The sequence below is a fragment of the Lontra canadensis genome, unplaced genomic scaffold (assembly GCF_010015895.1).
Source record: "Lontra canadensis isolate GAN:19392208 unplaced genomic scaffold, GSC_riverotter_1.0 scaffold74, whole genome shotgun sequence".
Taxonomy (NCBI): Eukaryota; Metazoa; Chordata; class Mammalia; order Carnivora; family Mustelidae; genus Lontra; species Lontra canadensis.
In genome coordinates, this window is record NW_022631068.1 from 9,508,757 (window position 1) to 9,530,106 (window position 21,350).

A 21,350-nucleotide genomic window follows, 5' to 3' on the forward strand; every position below is an offset into this window, starting at 1 on the left:
TATCATTGATTCCTCAAATGAACTGTAAAGAAAAAATGCTTTTGACATAAATGTACATGAAAGTAAGCGTTAATATTGAGTATTCAGGTACTGCTCTATCTTCTGTGTATTCCATACTTAGAGGGCATACTTATTGAGTGCCTATTATGTGCCATGCATTGTGGTGGCCTCAGTGGTAGTCTCACAGTGTAGCTGTGAAAAGCCGTATGTCCTGCCTTCCGGGGACTCACTGTATCGTAGCTATTTAGACAAGAATCAAATGATTACAGGGAGATTTATTTAATTACAATGGAGTTACATGCCTATATGTGAGAAGGTCATAAGCAAGGAAACCTCATATAACTGAGAAAATATGTCTTAAGTAGCTGCAGATAATGTCCTTCTTTTATAATATCAAGAGCTGATAAAATGGGCCGACTAGAACACAGTGGAACTGAGCGCAGGTCAAGAGGTTATTCTGAATTGAATCCAGACTCATCACCGTTGTGAGAATTGAAGGGAGATGATGTGGTTTGGCAATATCCCACAAGCCAGTTGTAGAAACCAGACCTTTAGTTGAGAGAAGAAAGGACTTAAAGGGGAAGTAAGAGATGTGTGCAAATATTTGAAAAGCTGTCATAATGGAAGAAAGACTGCATTTAATTTTCAGTTTTCTGAAAGGCAGAACAAGGACCAATGTTGGGAACCATAGGAAGGCAAATTTCTTCTCTACAAAAAGAAAGTTTTAACAGCTGGAACTGTCTGAATGTGGAGCAGGCTGCCCATGGGGAGCCACCAACAGTTTTAAAGCCCTGAATGACAATCTGAGCAGAACTGCGGAGTTTGGTGTTAGACAGCAGTAGAAATTTCCATTGTTTGGACGATCGACCCTCTATCTATTAAGGATCCTGCTGGTTGTCAGAGCAGCTTTGTCTCTCTGTCCTGGGATCTAAGATTCCTGAATCTCTGACAGAGGGTTTGTCCAGTACTGGGATTAATCTATTGGCTTAAATTACAGTAATTTTCTAGAGTGGAAGAAGTAGAAAAGTCTTTTATCTTTAATGGAAATAGAGACATCCATTTGTAAAACTTGACACATGGAAAACAAGCTCAGCTTGATCTGAGGGCTGAAATGTTTCATTCTTTCATTCAGTCATCTGCTCGCTCTGCAAAATATGCAGAGTATGGTGTCCTGTGGCTTGGAAGATGTAAAGATAAATTACTTGCTGATCTTGACTGCAAGTAGTTTATAGTCTAACAGAGAACAGTGATGTAACTAAATACCTGTAATCCAGAGAAGGAGACGTTATTTTAATAAAATGTTTAAACTAGATTAGGGGCATCTGGGTGGCTCAATCGGTTAACTGTTAGCTCTGGTCATGGTCCCGGAGTCTCAGGATCAAGCCTCAAATCAGGCTTCCAGCTCAGTGAGGCGTCTGCTTCTCTCTCTTCCCCTCGCTTTGCTCGTGCTCTCTCACTCTCTCTCTCTAATAAATAAATAAAATCTTAATTAAAATTTTTTTGGAAGACTAATTAGATTACCTTGAGTTGAGCATTTTGCCGGTGTGAGAAAAGCGTTTATCATTTACACTGTTTACAATAATTACCGTAAGTTAAACCTATATTCCTTTTAGAGATATGCCAATCAGAGTGAATATTAGGTTGAATAGTAGTACACCTTATTTAAAAAAGAAGTTATCACGGAGTTTCAAAAATAAATTGATCATGCTAATGCAATTTTGCATTTCACCAAGTACTGTCTTTTAATGATTCAAGTCCAAACACTCAGGGATATGTTCACAAATGTTAGCCAGTATGATCTCCGAATGACGTGCTAGTATGTTTGTATGCACTTAATGAATACTTCTCTACTCATCTCACTTCCTTCTTAGTGTCTTTGTTTATTTGCTCAAACCAAGAAAGCAACACCTGTTTTTTGCCTTTCTCATGTTCTTCATTATTTGTAACCTTACAAATTCTGTATTATGGGTACAATTAGTTTTAGGAGTTTTAACACATTTGCATTTAAAGATTGCATTTAGACTTGTCCTTCCTCCTTCATAGAGTCTAAGAATAAATATTATAACCCTACATCTTCTGTTATCCTTGTAACTTTTCAAGGTAGGACCACTGATGTGGACACTTAATGTGTGAGGTTGATCCTAAAAATTAAAGGAGTATTAATTGAAAAATTAATGGCATAAAATTGGAGTTATGTTCGTTAATTTTAATGTGACCTCCAACAACAAATACATACAGTTACATACTGATCATTCCTTAAATTAAGCACATTATAATTTAAAAATGTTAAATATTTATAGAGAGATAAGAAAGCTGTTATGAAAATACCATAGGATTTGGAAAAGTACAAATCTGGATTTGAATACCAGTTCAGCTCTTTATATGACCTCAAGCAATTTAATTAGGCCATCTGAGCCTATATTTTCAGCCACATGTTAGATGAGGATAGGAAACATTTTATTGGATCAGAAATACTGTACATAAATGGTTTAGCACCATGTCTGGCCTACAAAAAGCCCTTAACAAATGTAATCACTATAATAATAATGACTAAATTTAAACAAGAAAGTCAAATAAAAGATTTGTTTGATAGATAACACATCAAAAGCATAAAAATAATACATGAATATTAATCTCTATGCATATACGTTTTTAAAGAAGTAAAATACTTAACCCCTTAAACTGGAGTATAGTGAAGGAATATTGCTCTTGATTTAATACTCTGATAATTGTTTTAGGATTTTTAGTCTGTGAAGGTATATTTTAAGGCTCACGGCTGGCCCCTGCTGTAGTGCAAGCGACATGGTGCTTCCTATGGTCCCATGAGCAAGCTCCTGTGGAGGAAATGAGCAAGAATCTTGATCCCTGACCTCAAAGGACTGAGTCCAATGGTAAAGATATAGCTTACTGACAAAGATTGTAATGTAAATAAAAACTACCATTATTAGTTAAGCAGAATAGCTGCTATTAAAATTCAAAAGAAAGACATTTTAAGGGCAGAATAAAGAAAGATTTGTGAGGGTATGGATATTTGTGGATGCATTATTGAGTATATTAAACTATAGGAATGTGACACAGCCACATTCCTCTTAGTCCCCTTTACTTTGAATTAAATACCTGCTCCCACTTAATTCCTTATTAATCTTTAAAGTCATAAATGGAGTCAGAAAAAATCTCCATGTACTTCTGGGAATGAGTGTTCTAGACAATCACCATTTTTTTTTTTTTTCCAGAAGCCAGAGATCCTTTCTAAAAGGATTCACAAGGCACAGAATATTTTACATATGTGCCTTTCAGGGGGAATGGCAAGAATGCTCTTACTTCATCCTACAATCCCATGGCAGCCATGAGCTATATTTACTCAACAGTCCTGAGCCCTTCCTTGGCACTGAGTTGCCATGCTGCTCATTAAAGCAGAAGGAGGAAATAAAGGGAGCTTTGCCTGGCTTAATGACGCACATTTTCAAATTGTTGTCCTGGTATCTCTGAATGCCTTTCCCATAGGTACTTAAGAAATTACTTCATTTTTTTTTTAACCAAAGATAATCATCAGATTGTCTGTATGATGAATTTTTTAAATCCCTAAATAAAAATATTTGGAGGCAAATATGCCATGCAGTTTTCGGAAAACTATGCTCTGAATATGGCTTAAATACATTTCCCTGTAATTGTCTAATTTTTCTATTTCAGTATAATAACTCTCTCATGCTTGTAGAAAAATCTTACTATTCTAACCTATATATAAAAATATCATAAATTTCAGTCTGATTTAATATGCCAGAGAACCAGTTTAATTTTTTATTTGGAATACATTTAATTATGAAACAAACTCCTTACTTTAGGAGGGGTGTTGTACTTAACCCCCAAAGCACTAATGTCATAAACTGTACTTATGAACTGTTTTTATTGATTTTATTTTTGAGTTGTCTTTTTTTTTTTTTTCCCCAAAAACAGAACAAAGGGATTGGATTGGTGGAGAGAATTTACACACAAGGGATCCTGCCCAAGTCTATAAAAATATGCCACTGAGTTTATAGTCTTCTTGCATCTATTGGCAGCTCCACAGTGACAGATTTAAGAAATTGAAAAGAGGTTAAATAAAGTACAGATGAGAATAAGTAGAATAAAATTTGAACTAAATAAAGGCCTTGAGATTTCTCTTAGAAACAGAACGCAAAATTTAACTACTGAAAACCATAGCATGTTATAATTTTGGAATTGGAATTGTCCAGATTGTAGAAGTTAATCCAAATACAATATAGGAACAAAACAGTGATTTGGGGTTTTTGTTTTGTTTAATAACATTCAGTATTCTTCCTCAGAATTGTCTTTGGTTTGGTCAATTTATTTGTCTGGATAGGAGAAAATTGCTTAGGATTTAGGAGTGACTATGTTTTCTTTATCTATCCTAAAACCACATCTCCATCTCCAGCAAACAGGATTGGGTGTTGAAGAAGTGGCCATAGGTACCCAGGCAGAGCCAGACTGTTGTGTGTGCATCAGTTTGAGAGTGCATTTGAGAAACTTTAAGTCCTGTATATCCTTAGGCCTACCTAGAATTTCTTTAGAAGCTCCTGAATATTCCTAGATCTGCTCTACCACCATTGTACTAATTAGCATATGGAAAGAATGCCATGTGGCAGACCTGATTAGGAATTTCAGAGGACGGTATTCCCTTTGAATCAGAGTCCCGTCTAAACTTATTCATTCAAATAACAGTGTGTACACAGAAATTCTTGTCAAGCCTAGCAGAAGATGCTACATTCAGTTTCAGTGCTATACCCTCAACTGTGCTTGGAACCTATACTAATTCCCGTGCCATCTGTTTGCCCACTGCTGCCTCTTTGACTGCAAAGGACTTGTAATCCAGTCCGTAAGCTAAAAAGAAAGCAACCACGGAAAATGGATATCTCAATGAGAAACTGTGCCTACAGTGTCTGCTAACAGACACAAAATAGCTGGTGGGCTCCTATCTTTCCCATCTGACGTTGCATTTCTTTCCCATGGTTCTCATTGCAAAATGTAGCACTTCTTCGTTCATCAGTCCGTCTTTCTTTTTTAAGGATTAGAAAAGTCCTAATCATTTCGTTGCTTTTCTGTGTGTCACTGTGGAGAGAAAAAACCTATCAAGGACCAGTGATTTCTTGAAAAACCAGTAAAATAAATCCAGGCACATGTTTTCTTTTATCTTTGAACTGGGCGCTAAATCTCTCCACAATGTCAATGACTTCGAAATTCTTTTCTATTATGTCACTCTGTCAATTTAAATACGCTCTGTATTATGCGGTGACAAGATCAGAACATTTATATTCAGAGAGCTTTGAAAGAGAATTAGAAGGCAATGAAACTCCTTTGAAGTTTTTGACATTAGACTTTGACAGAACTAAGAGGTTTCTTCTTCTTCTTCTTCTTCTTCTTCTTCTTCTTCTTCTTCTTCTTCTTTTACTGTTTTCAGCTTAGATGGAATGATTAAAGTGCTCAGCATCAATTTTCTATAGATTGACAATGTTTTTTCTTATTAACGTCCACTTTACATAGCAAGTGGTGTTGCTCTAAATACTTTAGTTATATTCTTGATATATATGATAAAATCATTCAAACTCTATTCTCCTTCTCTGCCCTAAATAACATTTATTAAAACAGGTTTTTGTTTTTTCTTAGACTGTATTTGAATGTTGATATTTCTATTCAGTAGATGTGTTCCAATGCTGTGTAACTAGACTATCTATATGTATATCTATCTATCTATCTATCTATCTATCTATCTATAAGCACAGTATTCCTGGGGATTTGTAAGTATTTGGTGTGTTAAGGCAGAGATTTAGTGAAACCCAGGATGATTATTTTCAAATCTTAAAATAGATTCATGAGAAAGATATGCAGAGAAGACACAAACACATTCAGGAAAAACCAGTTGTTTTTATTTTTCTGACTAGGTCCTTGGCTCGGAATTCTACATAAAATTACTGGCTTTGCTAAACCTGGCTCTGTTTTAAGATAGAAAATAACAGCAGACATAGTGGCATCCTAGGTGTCTTTCTTCTTCACCTATATCTAATTTGAAACTTAATGTTACATTCTTTCAAAGCCTTCATAAACACAAGGGAATCTTGAAGGAAAATGAAAATATTCCTAAAGTGTAATCTCAACTTGTTAAACCACCATGCAAAAAGCTTAGCTGCATAGGCCCTACCTATCCTGTTTTTGTTTCACTTTTACAAGTCCCAACACATGAGAGAAAGAGATGGACAAGACCAGGAGAGATTGTACATTGCAGTACAATATAATCCTTTTTGTCAGTATACCCACTGTTTTGTTGTTGAGAGCAACAACAAAAGTGTCCATTTCCTAAAACCCTACCAGGACCTCTTTACCTTGGAAGTGGAGTATAGAAAGGGAGATGCTTCATGGCCCTGGAGCCCATCAATAATATTTCTTCTTGCACATATGAAAGATATTATGCTACAGTAAAAAGAACATAGGTTGGGGATCCCATGGACTTGAATTCAATTCATAGATTTGGCAGTTATGGAGCTGAATGTCTTTTATAAGTGTCTTTAATTAATCTTAGTTGTCTTATCTTAAATATGTATAATTAAAGCTTTCTTTCAGGATTATTTGAGAATTAAATATAATAACTGTCACATAGGAATGCAAGGCAGGTTCAACAATCAAAAATTCATCAGTGTAATTTGCCAAACAGACTTGACAGGAAAGCTACCTGATATATCAAGAGGCACAGAAAATATAATTCGACATCTATGTTGTTAAAAACTTCAGCAACCTAGGAATAGAAAGAAATGTCCTCCATTTGATATAGGACATTTATAGAACACTTAATACATCTAACATTGTGCTTAAGCATGAAAGACTACTTTCCCTCTAAAATTGAGAATAAGCAAGATTATCTACTTCACCTCTCCTACTTGATATTTGCATTGGAAATACTAGAAAGTAAAATGAGAATAGAAAAAGAAAAATTATTCAGTTGGAAAATAAGAAATTAAACTACTCTTATTTGCAGACAATGTGCTTTTCTATGTAGAAAATTCCAAAAAAATCTGTAAAATTTTTTCTGGAACTACTAAGCAAGTTTGCAAGTTCACAGAATACGGTATCAATAAACAAAAATCAACTACACTTCTATACATTAGCAATACACAGTTGAAAACTGGAAAACTGAAATTTAGAAAGATATTACCTTTTAAAAAAAGCTCCAACAAAATGACATTGTTAGCTTTAAGTCTAATAAAGTATGTGCAGGATTTTTATGGAGAAAGCTATAAAAATATGATGAACTCAAAGAAAAAAATCTCAAAAAGTCATCATACTGGCTTCATGGATTGGAAAACTTGATATAGTTAGGATGTTGATACTTCCCAAAGTGATATAGAGATTTAATTTAATCTCAATTGTAATATCACAATTATAGATAAGTCAATTATCATTTATAAATAAGCTGATTCCAAACTGTATAAGGTAAGGTAAAATAACTCAAATAACCAAGGCAATTTAAAAAAAGAACAAAGTGGGAGGACTAGCACTGCCTGTTTTTAAGATACACTATGAGGCTAGAGTAGTTAAGACAAAATGGTGTGAGTGAAGGAATAGACACATAATTAAAAACAGAATAGAAAATCTAGAAAGCAACCTAGTAAGTATGGACAACTGATTTTTGATTAAAGTGCAAAGACAATTGAATGGAGACTAGACAGTCCTTTAAGGAATAGTTGACTATTAGAGAGCCATATGCCAAAAATGATTATTGTTTTATACCTCATACTATATATAAAAAATTAACTTAAAATATATAATGGACCTACACGTCAAATATGAAAGTATAAAAGCCTATAATAAAATGTTCATAACCTGGAGTTAGGCAATGATTTTTTAGACATCGCACCAAAAACAGGATTCATAAAATTTAACTTCATTGCAAATAAAAACTTTGCAAAGGACACTATTAAGGAAACAAAACAAGACAAAACAAAACCATAGACAGATATAAAATACTTTCATATCACATACCAAGTGAAGGATTTATATCCAGAACGTAGAAAAGATTCTCAAAACTTAATAATAAGACAAAAATGCAGTAAAAAAAAAAAAAAAAGGACGATATCTGAACAGGCTTCACCAAAAAAATATATATGGATGGCAAGAACACAGGTAGGAATGCTCAATAACTTTAGTCATTAGGGAAGTGCAAACTAAATCTGTAGTGAGTTATCAATACAAACTTATTAGAATGTTCAATAACAACCAAAATCCTGTTGATGAACATAGGAACTCTCTCATACATTGTTTGTGGTACAGCTACTTTGAAAAAATTTAACAGTTTCTATTACTATTAATATACACTCATCATTTGACCCAAGAAGCATACTTCTATGTAATTATGAGAACTCAAAACCTTCATATGAATGTTGATAGTAGCATTATTCATAATCACAAACACTGAACACAACCCAAATATTCTTCTACAGATGAATAGAAAACAAATTGTAGGACATCCTCACATTTTCAGGGATAACCCATGTGCTTATTTTCTTTATCTACTTTTTAAAAAATTTCCCTAGATAAAGTCAGCATTTCTAGTGTTAAGTTTTTTGAGTTTTGACACAAACAGGGATTCTTACAACAATTTCACTGACAGGATACAGAAAAATTACAACACTTTAATCAATTCTCTAGTCCCACCCATTTGTGCTTAGTGTTCTCCATTACCCAACTACCCAAATATCCTTCTACAGATGAATAGATAACAAATTGTAGGACATCCTCACAATGAAGTTACTACTTAGTATTTAAAGGAACAAATTTTTTATGCTTATAAAAATGGATGATTCTCACATGCATTTTGTTAAGTGAAAGAACCTAATCATAGAAGTTATACAGTGTAGGGGCGCCTGGGTGGCTCAGTGGGTTAAAGCCTCTGCCTTCTGCTCAGGTCATGATCCCAGGGTCCTGGGATCGAGCCCCGCATCGGGTTCTCTGCTCCTCGGGGAGCCTGCTTCCTCCTCTCTCTGCCTGCCTCTCTGCCTACTTGTGATCTTTGTCTGTCAAATAAAATCTTTAAAAAAAAAAAAGTTATACAGTGTAGGATTCTATTCATATGACTCTCTGGAAATGGTGAAAAATAGAGGTAAAAAGAACAGATCATTGATTGTTGAAGCTGGGTAATGGAGGACACTAAGCACAAATGGGTGGGACTAGAGAATTGATTAAAGTGTTGTAATTTTCCTATATCCTGTCAATGAAATTGTTGTAAGAATCCCTGTTTGTGTCAAAACTCAAAAAACTTAACACTAGAAATGTTGACTTTACTATGGAAATTTTTTAAAAAGTAGATGAAGAAAAGAAAGGAAATAAGCACTTGGGTTATCCCTAAAAATACATATAGTTTTTATAATGAAAATAGAAAGTATTTGGAAAAAAGCAGCTTAGGTTTTATTGAACTCAAAACTCCGCAAAAGTAGTATAATCTTCCTGATGAATAAAAACCATGATTTTTAAAATATGATTTTTAAAAAATTGAAAGTCAAATGATATTAAATTACAACTTAAATTCTGACTTTCTGTAAAATGAATATTACTAAGAAGAGTAGGTTGTAAATAATTGGTGAGAAATTATTAGCCAACATAATAATTAAACATGATAATTAATACTAACAATAATACTTACTGCTGTTATTTTTTATCCCTTATCTTTTAAAAGGGACTTAAAAAAAAAAACCATAATACTAGTAGCTAAGATTTTCTAATCCTAAATTCACTGAAAAAAATATCCAGAACCAATACTATTTTTCTGAATTTTTTTCTAGTATAACTACATTTTCCCATTCTTAAGCTTTTAAAATGGCTTTCAATTATAAATGATCAAACTATGTTCAAAAGAAGATGTGGGAATTGCCAGCCCTTGGCACAGTATGTTGAAACCCATCAGTAAAACAAAACAAAACAAAACAAAAAAACAGCAGCAGGTTGCAAGCAGTGGGAAGTTCTGTGGTTACAAATGTTCACGGCAGGCTAAAAATACAGAATAGGTTGTGCCCTGATGCTGTGCTGGTTAGACAAGTCATGCTTGTGTTTGGGTTCAGAAACTACACATCAGTTGCTTCTAGTTGAGTTACTGGTTTCACCAATGACAGTGTTTGGTTGGAACAGATTGGGTCAGATGTTTAGTCTTTCAAAATGCCATCATGGACCTGTGAGGTGTAGTGGGAGTCTTCAGATCTTCCCCTCTTCAAGGATAAGGTATAATCCAGGTCTTCTTATTGACTCCATGTACTTGTGCGGAAACCCAGATCCCATCTCTGAGCTCTTCAGAGAGAAACAGGCGGTATTGTTGCTGGCAGTAGTGTAAACATTGTAACCTTGCAGCTTGTCAGAAGTAATAGAAAACCTCAAATTTTATATCCTAATCCAAACCCAAGATTTGTTTTCATTTGGAATTGCCTTCCATTAGGCACGCAAGGAAGATCAGGAGTTTGGTTTTACCCCTGTACACATACACAAAATAACGGGAAAAATCTCAGCTACAGATATATCTTGTATTTCTGCTTTTGCTTCCCCCCCCGTGCATTCTAAATAAAGGCCTTTTCATCACAGAACATTTCATAAATACCAGGAATCTCTATTACTCTCAGCTTCAATTGCTGTGAAAATCTATTTGAGTCCTAAAAGAGAAGCAAGGAAATGAATAGCCATTGTGGGGAAGGAGTGGGATTTGGAATAGCTCCACTAATATGTGGATCATTATGTACAAAATGATAATGCCCATATTTACAATACGACCATATAAGCATTTAATTTAGAGAAAAATCTTACTTGTATTTCACACAACATTATAGGTTATAGGTTGTATGAATATTGAAGTTTCAGAACACTGTTTCATGAAGCGTAGATGTCTCTTGACGCCCCCTTGACATTTTAATCTTTACTGGAGCAGCGAGTTTTATCTCTTTGTTCACTGCTGTGTCCCATTTTCTAGAAGGAATATCTAACATCTATGAGAATGAATAATTATCACATGAAGATATTCATTGGTAAACTCATTAATTAATGGACCCTTCCGTCTTTCTTTTTATAAATGTCTATTTGCAGACACAGTGCCACATGCTAAAGGTGTGTCCATGAACAATGCAAGCATGGTCCTTGCCCTCATGGAGCTCCCTGTGCAGCTAGAGAGACTCTCTGTTAAATAGCAACCTCATAAATACATAAATGCAAATGTGAAATTCTATTAAAGCAAAGTATGTTTTGTCATTCTTTCTCTTGTTTTAGAGAGAGAGCGCGCGTGTGTGCTAGAGCATAAGTGGGGTGGAGTGCAGAGGGAAGGGGGAGGGAGAACCCCAAGCAAGCTCCATGTCCAGTGTGGAGCCCTATGCAGGGCTCGATCTTACAACCCTGAGATCATGACCTGAGCCAAAATCAAGAGTCGAACACTCAACCAACTGAGCCATCCAGGCGTCCCAAAGTATAAGTTTATAAGATGACTTACAGTGAAGAAAATGAACCTGTTGGGTGGGCTGGTTGACTTGGAAATTAGACTCTAGACAAGAGTACACACAGATAAAGATTAAAAATGAGGGCTCTTGGGGCACGTGGGTGGCTAAGTGGGTTAAAGGCTCTGCCTTCGGCTCAGGTCATGATCCCAGGGTCCCGGGATCAAGCCCCGCATCAGGCTCTCTGTTCAGCGGAGGGCCTGCTTCCTCCTCTCTCTCTGCCTGCCTCTCTGCCTACTTGTGATCTGTCAAATAAATAAAAATTTAAAAAAATAAGTACAGTCAATAGTTGCCTTTTCCATGATTCCTTATAAACATTTTAGAATACTTATAATTTATGACCAAAAAAAAAAATGCTTAAATGTTTTCTCTAATGTTAAAAGTGCATAATATTGCTCTCTGTCCCCAAAGGTTATGGTGAAAGCTCCTCCTATATCTGTATGTGTGTAGTGGATACTCTGTGTTCATCCCTCCAGACCACCCTGCACCATTTTTCACCTTGTCCTTGTGCCCAGGAAGCAGACACCTACGGACTACAACCACAACCAAGAGCTTGCAAGACCTCTAGCTACTATTTAGATTTGACCAGTTGGGAAGTATCAGCAGCAGATTAGAAACTGACAAAGAGAGGTTGGGGTGTTTTACTTCCCTGGCTCCCTCCATGCCCTTCTGTGGTTTTACAGTGGCTGCATTATGCTAGGTCAGCATAGAGGTTCTGTCAGATTCCCTTTCCTCCAGCTATAATTATCTCCAGGTTCTTACGTCTGCTTCCTGTTCCTGCTCAGCAGGCCTGTGGGTGATAAAGGCTTCTGGCCCTTGTTAGTTGTAAGGAATTTCATCAACATCTATTGGTTTCTCTTAGTTCTGCTCACACCTTTGTAAATTAAAAAAAAATTATATATATATATGTATATATATATATATATATATACATATATATATATACACACACATATATATATTACTGTGAGTTAGCCATCCCTATTCTATGAGGACTCTGATACAAGAGACATACATTTATTTCCCTGTTCCAAGTGAGAGTAAAACTGAAAAATGAGTGAAGAACAAACTATTATAAATAAAGATGTTTCTGAGTAAACAAAGAAGTTATATGTTTTATAGCAAAGAGTGGAGGCCTTGATGTCAGATGGACCTGGTCTATTCCAGGCTCCAGAACTTCCTACTTGTGGAACTAGAGACAAATTACTGTTGTCCTTTGCATCTCAGGATTCTCACGTGTAAAGTGGAGATGAAAATTCGTTAACAGGACTAGTATGAGAAGTACTGATAACATATAGTATGCTCCTGGCACTTTGTAGGCAATCAGTAAATGGTGTTTTTTATTACTAGCAATAACCTCCACCAAAAAGGGCACACTCATGCAACAAACCAGAAATGTTCCTTTGAAGACAACAAAGCTACAGTGGTTTTGATAAGGAAGAGAAGAAGAAAATTCTGAGTGTGTTTATGTTTTTTTTTCCCCCAATGATTACTATTTAGATAAATATACTTTGGTTTTATCTACTATTAGAGGAAAGTGTATTTGGATTTTATAAAATAAAATGACATCCTGAGACCATTACCCATTCTCGGGCCATCGATTCTAAAATATTTCTGAGAAAGGTGTAAGTTTTACTAAACTACAGAATTCATCTTGAGATTATAGTAAGAGTCAATTACATTTGTTATGGACAAAACTTACTATGGACATAATGTAAAATCCATTAGGTCATAATATCATATTATTTTGCTACAAATCTTCCAAAAATTCTTCTATTTACTTGATAGAATTTTCTGAGTTAATTCTATAAAAAATATTTTTATTCATATGAGACCTTAAGATGAGTTAGTTTTTCTTGAAGAGAAGTTTTACTGAAAGAGTAGATCTTTTGAAAATCTGTGTTTTGTGCTAAGAAAACCAACCATTTTGGTGCAATTTGATGGCTCTGTAGGTTGAGTGTTCGTTCAACCCTTGGTTTCGGCTCAGGTTGTGATTTCATGGGTTGTGATATGAAGCCCTGCATTGGGCTTTGCGCTCGGAGGGGAGTCTGCTTGAAGATTCTCTTCCTCTGCCCCTCTCCCTAGACCACCCCCCAAATCTATCTCTCTACGATAAATAAATATATCTTTAAAAAGAAAGAAAATCATCTTTTTTTTTTTCTCTCTCTCTCTCCAATTGTCTCTTTGAAGTTTCCTAAGGATTGTTTTTCCAACTAAAATTCTACATCAACTCAAAGCCCATTGAGTTTAAATGGTATCTGAATGGGGCGCCTGGGTGGCTCAGTGGGTTAAAGCCTCTGCCTTCAGCTCAGGTCATGATCCCAGGGTTCTGGGATCTAGCCCTGCATCGGGATCTCTGCTCAGCAGGGAGCCTGCTTCCTCCTCTCTCTCTCTGCCTGCTTCTCTGCCTACTTGTAATCTCTGTCTGTCAAATAAATAAATAAAATCTTTAAAAAAAATGGTATCTGAATGGCAACTTTTCCTCTTTTGGTGTCAGATGTCTTATGTGAATGCATTTCTAGAAGATTTGCATTTGTGACTCTGGGACCTTTGTTTATACACAAGTGAAATTGTCATTTCTTTTGATCCCTTTAAATATGTCTGCATTTATGAAGTGCTCTTAGAACAATTGGAAGTAATTAATTGTCACTTGAGAAAAATCTATTCTAAATATAGGAAATGACACATATTCTGCAGGTTATAGATTTATCCTTGAACTAATGATCTTCATTTGCCTACCAAAATTGACATGTTACTATGATCTCTTTTTTAGTTATTGGCTTTAAAGGAGTAGTTATCAAATATTATTCAAGGGTATCAGGTAAGCCAACAAGGAAAAAATGCAACTTTAGAATGAAGAAATAAGCTCTTATACTATGGAGGTAGCTGGTGTTAATCATGCCGTGCACAGAACAGATACCGTTAGTTATGCCCAGCAGAATGGGAGAGAATTTTATGTGAAACTTTGAAAAGAAATTTTGTACTCTTTATTCTTTTTAAGATTTTATTTATTTATTTGAGAGACAGAGAGGTAGAGAGGGAGTGCATGAGCAGGGGGAGTAGCAGGCAGAGGGAGAAGCAGGCTCTTCACTGAGCAAGGAGCCCGATGCAGGACTCTATCTGGGATTTAATCTGGGACCCAATCTGGAACTCGATTCCAGGATCCTGGGACCATGAAGGCAGATGCTTATCCAACGAAGCTACCCAGGTGCCCACTTTGTACTCTTTAGAACGTTAGGACATCAGACTTTCTGTTTAGATTGTATAAGTTTCTAGCAAAGATGATCTGTATAAGAGATTTGGAGACAGTTCAGAAAATGAGAGAGAACTGCTTTGAAGATGTATAGGAAGAAAATGCAGAGCTTTGGGAAGGACATTTGTTTCATCGTCAATATTTCTTCCCCAATTTTCTCTAAGTGTTGCATTTGACAAATATTTCTAGCAGTTATGTTTTTCATGGAGAGCTTTCTACCATATGTGCATAATCCTTTGAAGAAAATGTGTTGAACCCAAGAATTATAAATAAAGACAGAGAAGTAGGAGTAGGAATATGCCAAAAAGAATCCACTCATACTACCTTCATAGACAGGACTTCACTGGCATTGCCACCTGGATTAGGAGTGTTTCTTGGGTGGTTTTATAATGTGCTGTGTGTATTTTATATTGTTTTTTTTAGAATAAAATCTGTTTTTATGTATCTCCTTCCCCTGTGAGTGAGCACCATGTTATGCTCAACACTGAGTCAAGTCCTGGCCCAGAGAAAGAACTCAAGAATTGTTTGAAATTATTATGTAAATGATTAAAAAAATAATGAATAAAAATCAGTCTTAAAAGTAAAAATTGATACCTATGTTTTATAACTCAGTTATATACATTGTTAACTCACAGCAGATTAAATATTATTCATATCTATTCTTTTATAGATGCGCATAAGAAATACAGTTTTATAGATAGTGTGGGTAGATATTTCCTATTAATATGTACCAAGCAGCTCTTGTTCACTTTTCACCAAATTATATTCCACAGTTTGTTAAGATCGTGGATATAGAATTACAGGTTCTGAAGTTTGCTTTAGCTCTGTGGCTTCTACATTGAGCTCTCTGGTGAAAATGTGTGTGGTATTTATACCAAGTGAAACCATGGCAATGAACCATGTAGGATTGGGGCTCATGGGGAGCCATAGAGCATTCTGAAAAGATCATGGGCTTTGGAATCCTATAGCTTATAACTTTAACATTCAGTTCTTCCAGTTGCTAGATATATGAACTTGAGGAAGTAAATATCTAAACCTCTCCCGGTTTCCTTCCCATGTAGGGTAGGCATTGTTTAAAAATATTTTATGAATTTTGGCAAACACAATTATTCAAGGAAATAAGACATAAATCTGTGAGAAATAAAGGGCAAATAAATGCATATATAAATAAAACAATGCCTCAAAGAACAGTAGCTAATTTTTTCCCAACCTAGACTGCAGCAGTCATTCCTTTATGCCTCTTTGTCTTACTAGGCCACAGTTTTGGGGTTTTGTTTCAGCTCTGTAAATACATTGCAGTCTTCCTACCTCATGACTTTCATACATGTTGTATCTTTCCTTAAAAGCGCTTCCCACAAACACACATGCACACATATTACCATAACACAAACATATGTAAGCATCTTTCTATAGAGTAGGTACTTCATGGTTTGGGGTTTGTGTGTGTGTGTGTGTGTGTGTGTGTGTTTCCGGCCTAATATGTCACTTCCTCAGAGAAAATGCCCCAACCACTTCTTAAAGGAAGTCTCATTATATAGAAGTACTTGTATTTTCACAGTATTTCAGACAATTTACATGTTTATACTTATTGTTTTTGTTTGTTTGTTTGTTTGTTTGGTCAGTGTCTGAGTCTCAACTAAAATAGGAGTCCCTTGAGGCCAGGAATTATTGTCTTCCTTACTCACCACAGTGTCAGGAGAGTGCCTTCAGAGAGGACAGGCCCAGGGAATGTCTGTTGACTGACTAGGTGAATACTGGAATGAATCAAATGACAGAAAACACTGACAGCATTGGTGAGCATAATTAAGTTAGTCTCACCCCACACTGGTTTGTAAATTAGTATCTACTGATTCAGTAGTCATCTTTCACCCAAAGAAAAGTTGAAAGTTTCACTTCTGTTTGATATTGTAAGAAAGGGAAATTTAGAAGTTGCTCCTTTTTGAAGCTACATGTTGGTGTTAGTGGATTAAGGTGAATACAGTATTATTATAAAGTTCCCATCGAGCCATTTCTCTGGGGCCAAGGGTCATTTCTCTTTCAGTCAACATTTTTGTCATCAATGATCACTGTCTTCTATCTGTGCAACTTCCCTGTCCTCCACTCCACCCCCAAATATTTATTCTGAGTAAAAGGCTCCTCTCCACCAGGGTCCAGAAACAGAAAACTGACCATTAAATATCCTACATAGATATTTCTTAAAAGAATGTATCGATCCTATTAAGAAAGATTAATAGGCATAGAAATGTACTAGGACAGATTTGTCCTGTGTTATTTTTTTGGATGTAGCGTAGAAAAAACTAGTTAGTCTTTAAGGGGAATTGTCTGGTATATTTGTGGTTTTCAGTATGCTTTTTGTGGACCTTAGGAAATTCCTCTTCAAGGAAGTATTTTCTTGTCAATACAAGGTCCCAGAAAGCTAAACGACTGGGTACTATGCTTCTAGTCAATTCACAGCTCTTCCTTGCATCTCTTTCTGGTTCATATTCTATGTATACAGTGAAACTTAATTTGAAAATACATAGGTTTATAAAACCAAAAGATAGAAGCCCCATTCCTATGTTTATCTGAATTTCTTCTTTTCTTTTTTTTTAAAGATTTTATTTATTTATTTGACAGAGATCACAGGTAGGCAGAGAGGCAGGCAAAGAGAGAGAGGAAGGGAAGCAGGCTCCCTCCTGAGCAGAGAGCCCAATTCGGGACTCGATCCCAGGACCCTGAGATCATGACCTGAGCTGAAGGCAGAGGCTTTATCCACTGAGCCACCCAGGTGCCCTGAATTTCTTCTTTTCAACCATGTCTCGCTTCTGTAGAATCTCTTTCAAAAATTATTTTGTTACTTCTTTTTTTAGTATTCCCATTTGTATCAATGGGCAGTACACATTTGTACCTCTGCTTGTCTTTACTTGAATCCGTTTATTTGAAGAGCTATTTAGAAACTTTGAGTTAATTTATAAACTGACTATAAAATTGAGTAGTTAAAAAATTACTAACAGGAGCAATCTGAGTGGATTTTGGTTAAATGTTTATATTCTAAACATAATAATTACTGAAAATGTACCTTTTCTCTGTCTTTACCCCTTGTCCATATCTATTATGACCCAGATTCTACTCTGTCTCAAAATTGAAATTAAAATGAGTAAATGCAAAGCAAGAACTTCCTTAATTGAATGTTCTATGTACTAAAGCGTTGGTACTATCCCTTTGACTTTTCAATTACTCCCTTAGAAATTTACCTTAATACAGAGAATCAGCATGTGGGCAGGTGAATAGGGAGGCTAGTGGAAACTTTGTCTATCTGCCATCTTTGAGTTTGGCCATCTCTATGCTCTTTCTGTGTTTTAGTCTCTATTGGTATGGACTTTGCTAAATGTTCTTTACATTTCAGTGTCTGTGAGTTTGGGGGCAAAGAGATGGGGTTCAGGAGTTTTGAACTAATTTATAGATGTACCCTGATGTGGTGGTTTTAGCTTGGGATAGAAAATCTTATCTGCTTATTTATCTGTGTGATATAAATCATGTTACTTTTCCTCTCCAAGTCTCAGCTCCCCACAACTAATAGAAAAAACAATGCCTGCTCTATAAGATTGTTGGAAAGTCAAATGTAATATGTATGTGTTTAAGGAAGAATAGAGTACAAAGAAGGACTCTATTTAGTAAACAGCAATTTGAACATTTATGTATTAAGTTTCATTTATTTTGCCACTTCGAGAATTAAATGGTTAGATGTATCCAAAGACAATCCAAATGATTGTTCTCATAACTTCCTAAATGAATTTCACCACTTGTTGTTTTTTTTTTTTTAATACAAACTCTTAAAAATTATGAAGGCACAGGAAAAAAGATGGCAGGATAAGTCAAATAGGAAAAAATGCAAAAGTTCAACTTATATCACAAGAAAGTATTAATTTTATTTCTTACCATGATGTGAATCTTGAATCATTATATTAAACATTTTTCTTGTGAGAAAAAAAAATGATGGAAGGTCAACTGGAAAACAAGCTATTTATTCCTCTGGACTATTTGACAAAATTCTCACTTTCCCTTACAAAATATGAACAAACTAACTCAATTAGTTCAAGTCTCTAGGTGGTACTTTTGTTTTTTTTTTTTAAGATTTTTATTTATTTATTTGACAGACAGATCACAAGTAGGCAGAGAGGCAGACGGAGAGAGAGAGGAGGAAGCAGGCTTTCCACTGAGCAGAGAGCCGGATGTGGGGCTCGATCCCAAGACCCTGGGATCATGACCTGAGCCAAAGGCAGAGGCTTTAACCCACTGAGCCACCCAGACGCCCCTAGGTGGTACTTTTCAAAAGTACTTTCCTGAAACAGCCACCACAAGAATTAGAATTATATGTTGACTTTTGCCGAGTATATACTTCTTAACTCGCCATTTTGAATTTGCAGGTATGAATGTAAGCAAGAGTGAAATAACAAAGGAAACTTCGTTGAAACCATCCAGGAGATCCCTGCCTTGCCTCGCCCAGAGCTACGCCTACTCAAAGAGTTTGAGCCAATCTACCTCACTCTTTCAGTCCACCGAGAGTGAGTCTCAGGCTCCCACTTCTGTAACCTTCATCTCCTCGGACAAAGTAGAGCCAGGTGAGCAGCTATTCCTGCTTTTTTTGTTCAACTTGCAAAAAATAAGTGTTTTCAAAGCGTTCCTTCCTTCCTTCCTTCCTTCATCTATTTTATTAGTACTTACGGAACTCATTAGCAGGAAGGCTGGCATAGAAAGGAGAACATTTCACCAGTCAGACAGGAGACATTTGTTGGCTAGCTGTGTTTTCACGTCTTTCTTGCCTTGAAAGAAGCCAACCTTGTGGGAACCTGGAGCTCGTATTTCCTGTTTGCAGGAGAAGACAGACCAGCTACCTGAATTTCTGTCTCATCGTTTCTGGAGAGAGCCTGTAACCAGTAACTGAAGAGAGTATGTCAGCAGTACTAAACTCAGTTTCTTAAAAAGAAACACCAAAGATTTTAAGTAATATTGACAATAAAGCAGTGAAGATTTAACTGCAGAAAGATGTGGTTGGACAATTATTAGCAATCAAATGTTGGCACAAAAGCCTTAGAACGAAAGAGCTGGAATACAGGGAAGTTCCAGCTGGATGCCACATTAAAGACACTTTGTGGCTGCCCTGGGCACTTTCTGCACACATCTGCCCATCTGAGACATCATTATGCTTTTAGACAATTCCTTTTCACAAAGCCAGGAGTCAAAATACAACCCAGCCCCCTATCATGCAGTAGATGAGGTGTGTTTCTACTTCCCCATCCGTCTGTAAGTTGCTTTTTTGTCTGAAAAGGATGCATTCCTTTATGATTCCTTGGGGTTGTTTCTTCCTCTGGTAACATGAAAATACCAAGATTCTCTTTTCAGTAACACTGTGAAATCACTACTAATTATAAATAAGAGCTTACATCCATGTCCAATAAGAAAAGTGGCAAATTATTCAAGAGGATGAAGGTATTGAAATAGATTGAATTGAATTGAATTGAATTGAATAAATTCAATAAATAAAATTTCAATAAATTGAAATAATAGAGATGTATCTTGCCCTTATTGAGTGAAATTTTAAATAACTAATTTCAACTCATTAACTTAAAAAATTCCTTTATGCTTAGCCATCAGTCACACATTTTACACACATCTCACATTTTTCTAAATGTTAATGTTTTTATTTCCAAAAACTATGAATGTCGATGTCTTTTTTTTTTTCCCCTCCAGTTAATGCTGAGGAGGATAAAAAAGACTCTGTGCTCAAATGCTCTTTTGCTGACCTCAGTGACTTTTGCTTGGGTAAGTAGGTTTCGAGTATTTCCTTATTCCTTTACCCCCTCTCCAAAGGTAAGCTGTCTTCTTCAAATCTAGAATATTATTTTTTAAGAAAATAATACCTGTTTGGTCTTTAATATTTGATGGATGAGTATAATATTCTCAGGTTAAAAAATGATTAAGGTATTTCATGTACAGTTTGAAATTCAAATGATACAAAATTTATAATGAACAACAATCTCATAACCAAAAACGTTTAACACTTTCTGCTATTGAGCTTTTGGAAATATCTTTTAATTCCCTATGAATAAGCACATTAATTCTGCTATTTCTAGATTTATTAAATTTCAGCAGTGTCTGTTGACCCCCCTGTGGTGTTAGATGAAGATTTAGCTTATTTACATAACCCTTCAATTTTTCATAGTTACACTATCATATAAATTTTTAAACCTCTCTGCTGATTAAATTTGTCGCTTCAAATAGCATATTTACACCTTTGTATCATATTCTATCACATTTTAACAGTATTTTTTACTCTCCACTTGGCAAATGTAGTATTGCTATGAAAATAATGCTTTTTGCAGTTATAGGATCACTTTCTTTTCTACAGTTAAAGTTGTTATGACCTCTCTGCTGCTCTTACATAGTCCTAGAGTCAAGATCAAATTGATTCCGCTTTCCAGCCCTCCATCAATCACTCAAAATCATGCCACACTAAACTTACTTTCTTGTTTATACCACTAAGTTTTGTTAGTTTTATTTTCCTAGATTATCTGTATTTTTTTTCCCTTGGGAGGAGAAAATATCTCACC

The 21,350-nt window shown here is 35.6% G+C and overlaps 1 protein-coding gene across 3 annotated transcripts in view; it reads left to right on the plus strand.

Annotated features, from left to right (window-relative positions):
- The window catches only part of LOC116881433 (anoctamin-3), a 284,096-nt gene that overhangs the window by 82,832 nt on the left and 179,914 nt on the right, over positions 1–21,350 (plus strand). For 2 of the 3 annotated variants that reach the window (XM_032881227.1, XM_032881226.1), the window contains exons 2-3: positions 19,167–19,361; positions 20,491–20,562. In XM_032881227.1, the coding sequence (XP_032737118.1) occupies positions 19,169–19,361; positions 20,491–20,562 (265 nt within the window). In that variant the 5' untranslated portion in view covers positions 19,167–19,168. The remainder of the gene's footprint in view (positions 1–19,166; positions 19,362–20,490; positions 20,563–21,350) is intronic. The other variant, XM_032881228.1, reaches the window with a different exon arrangement.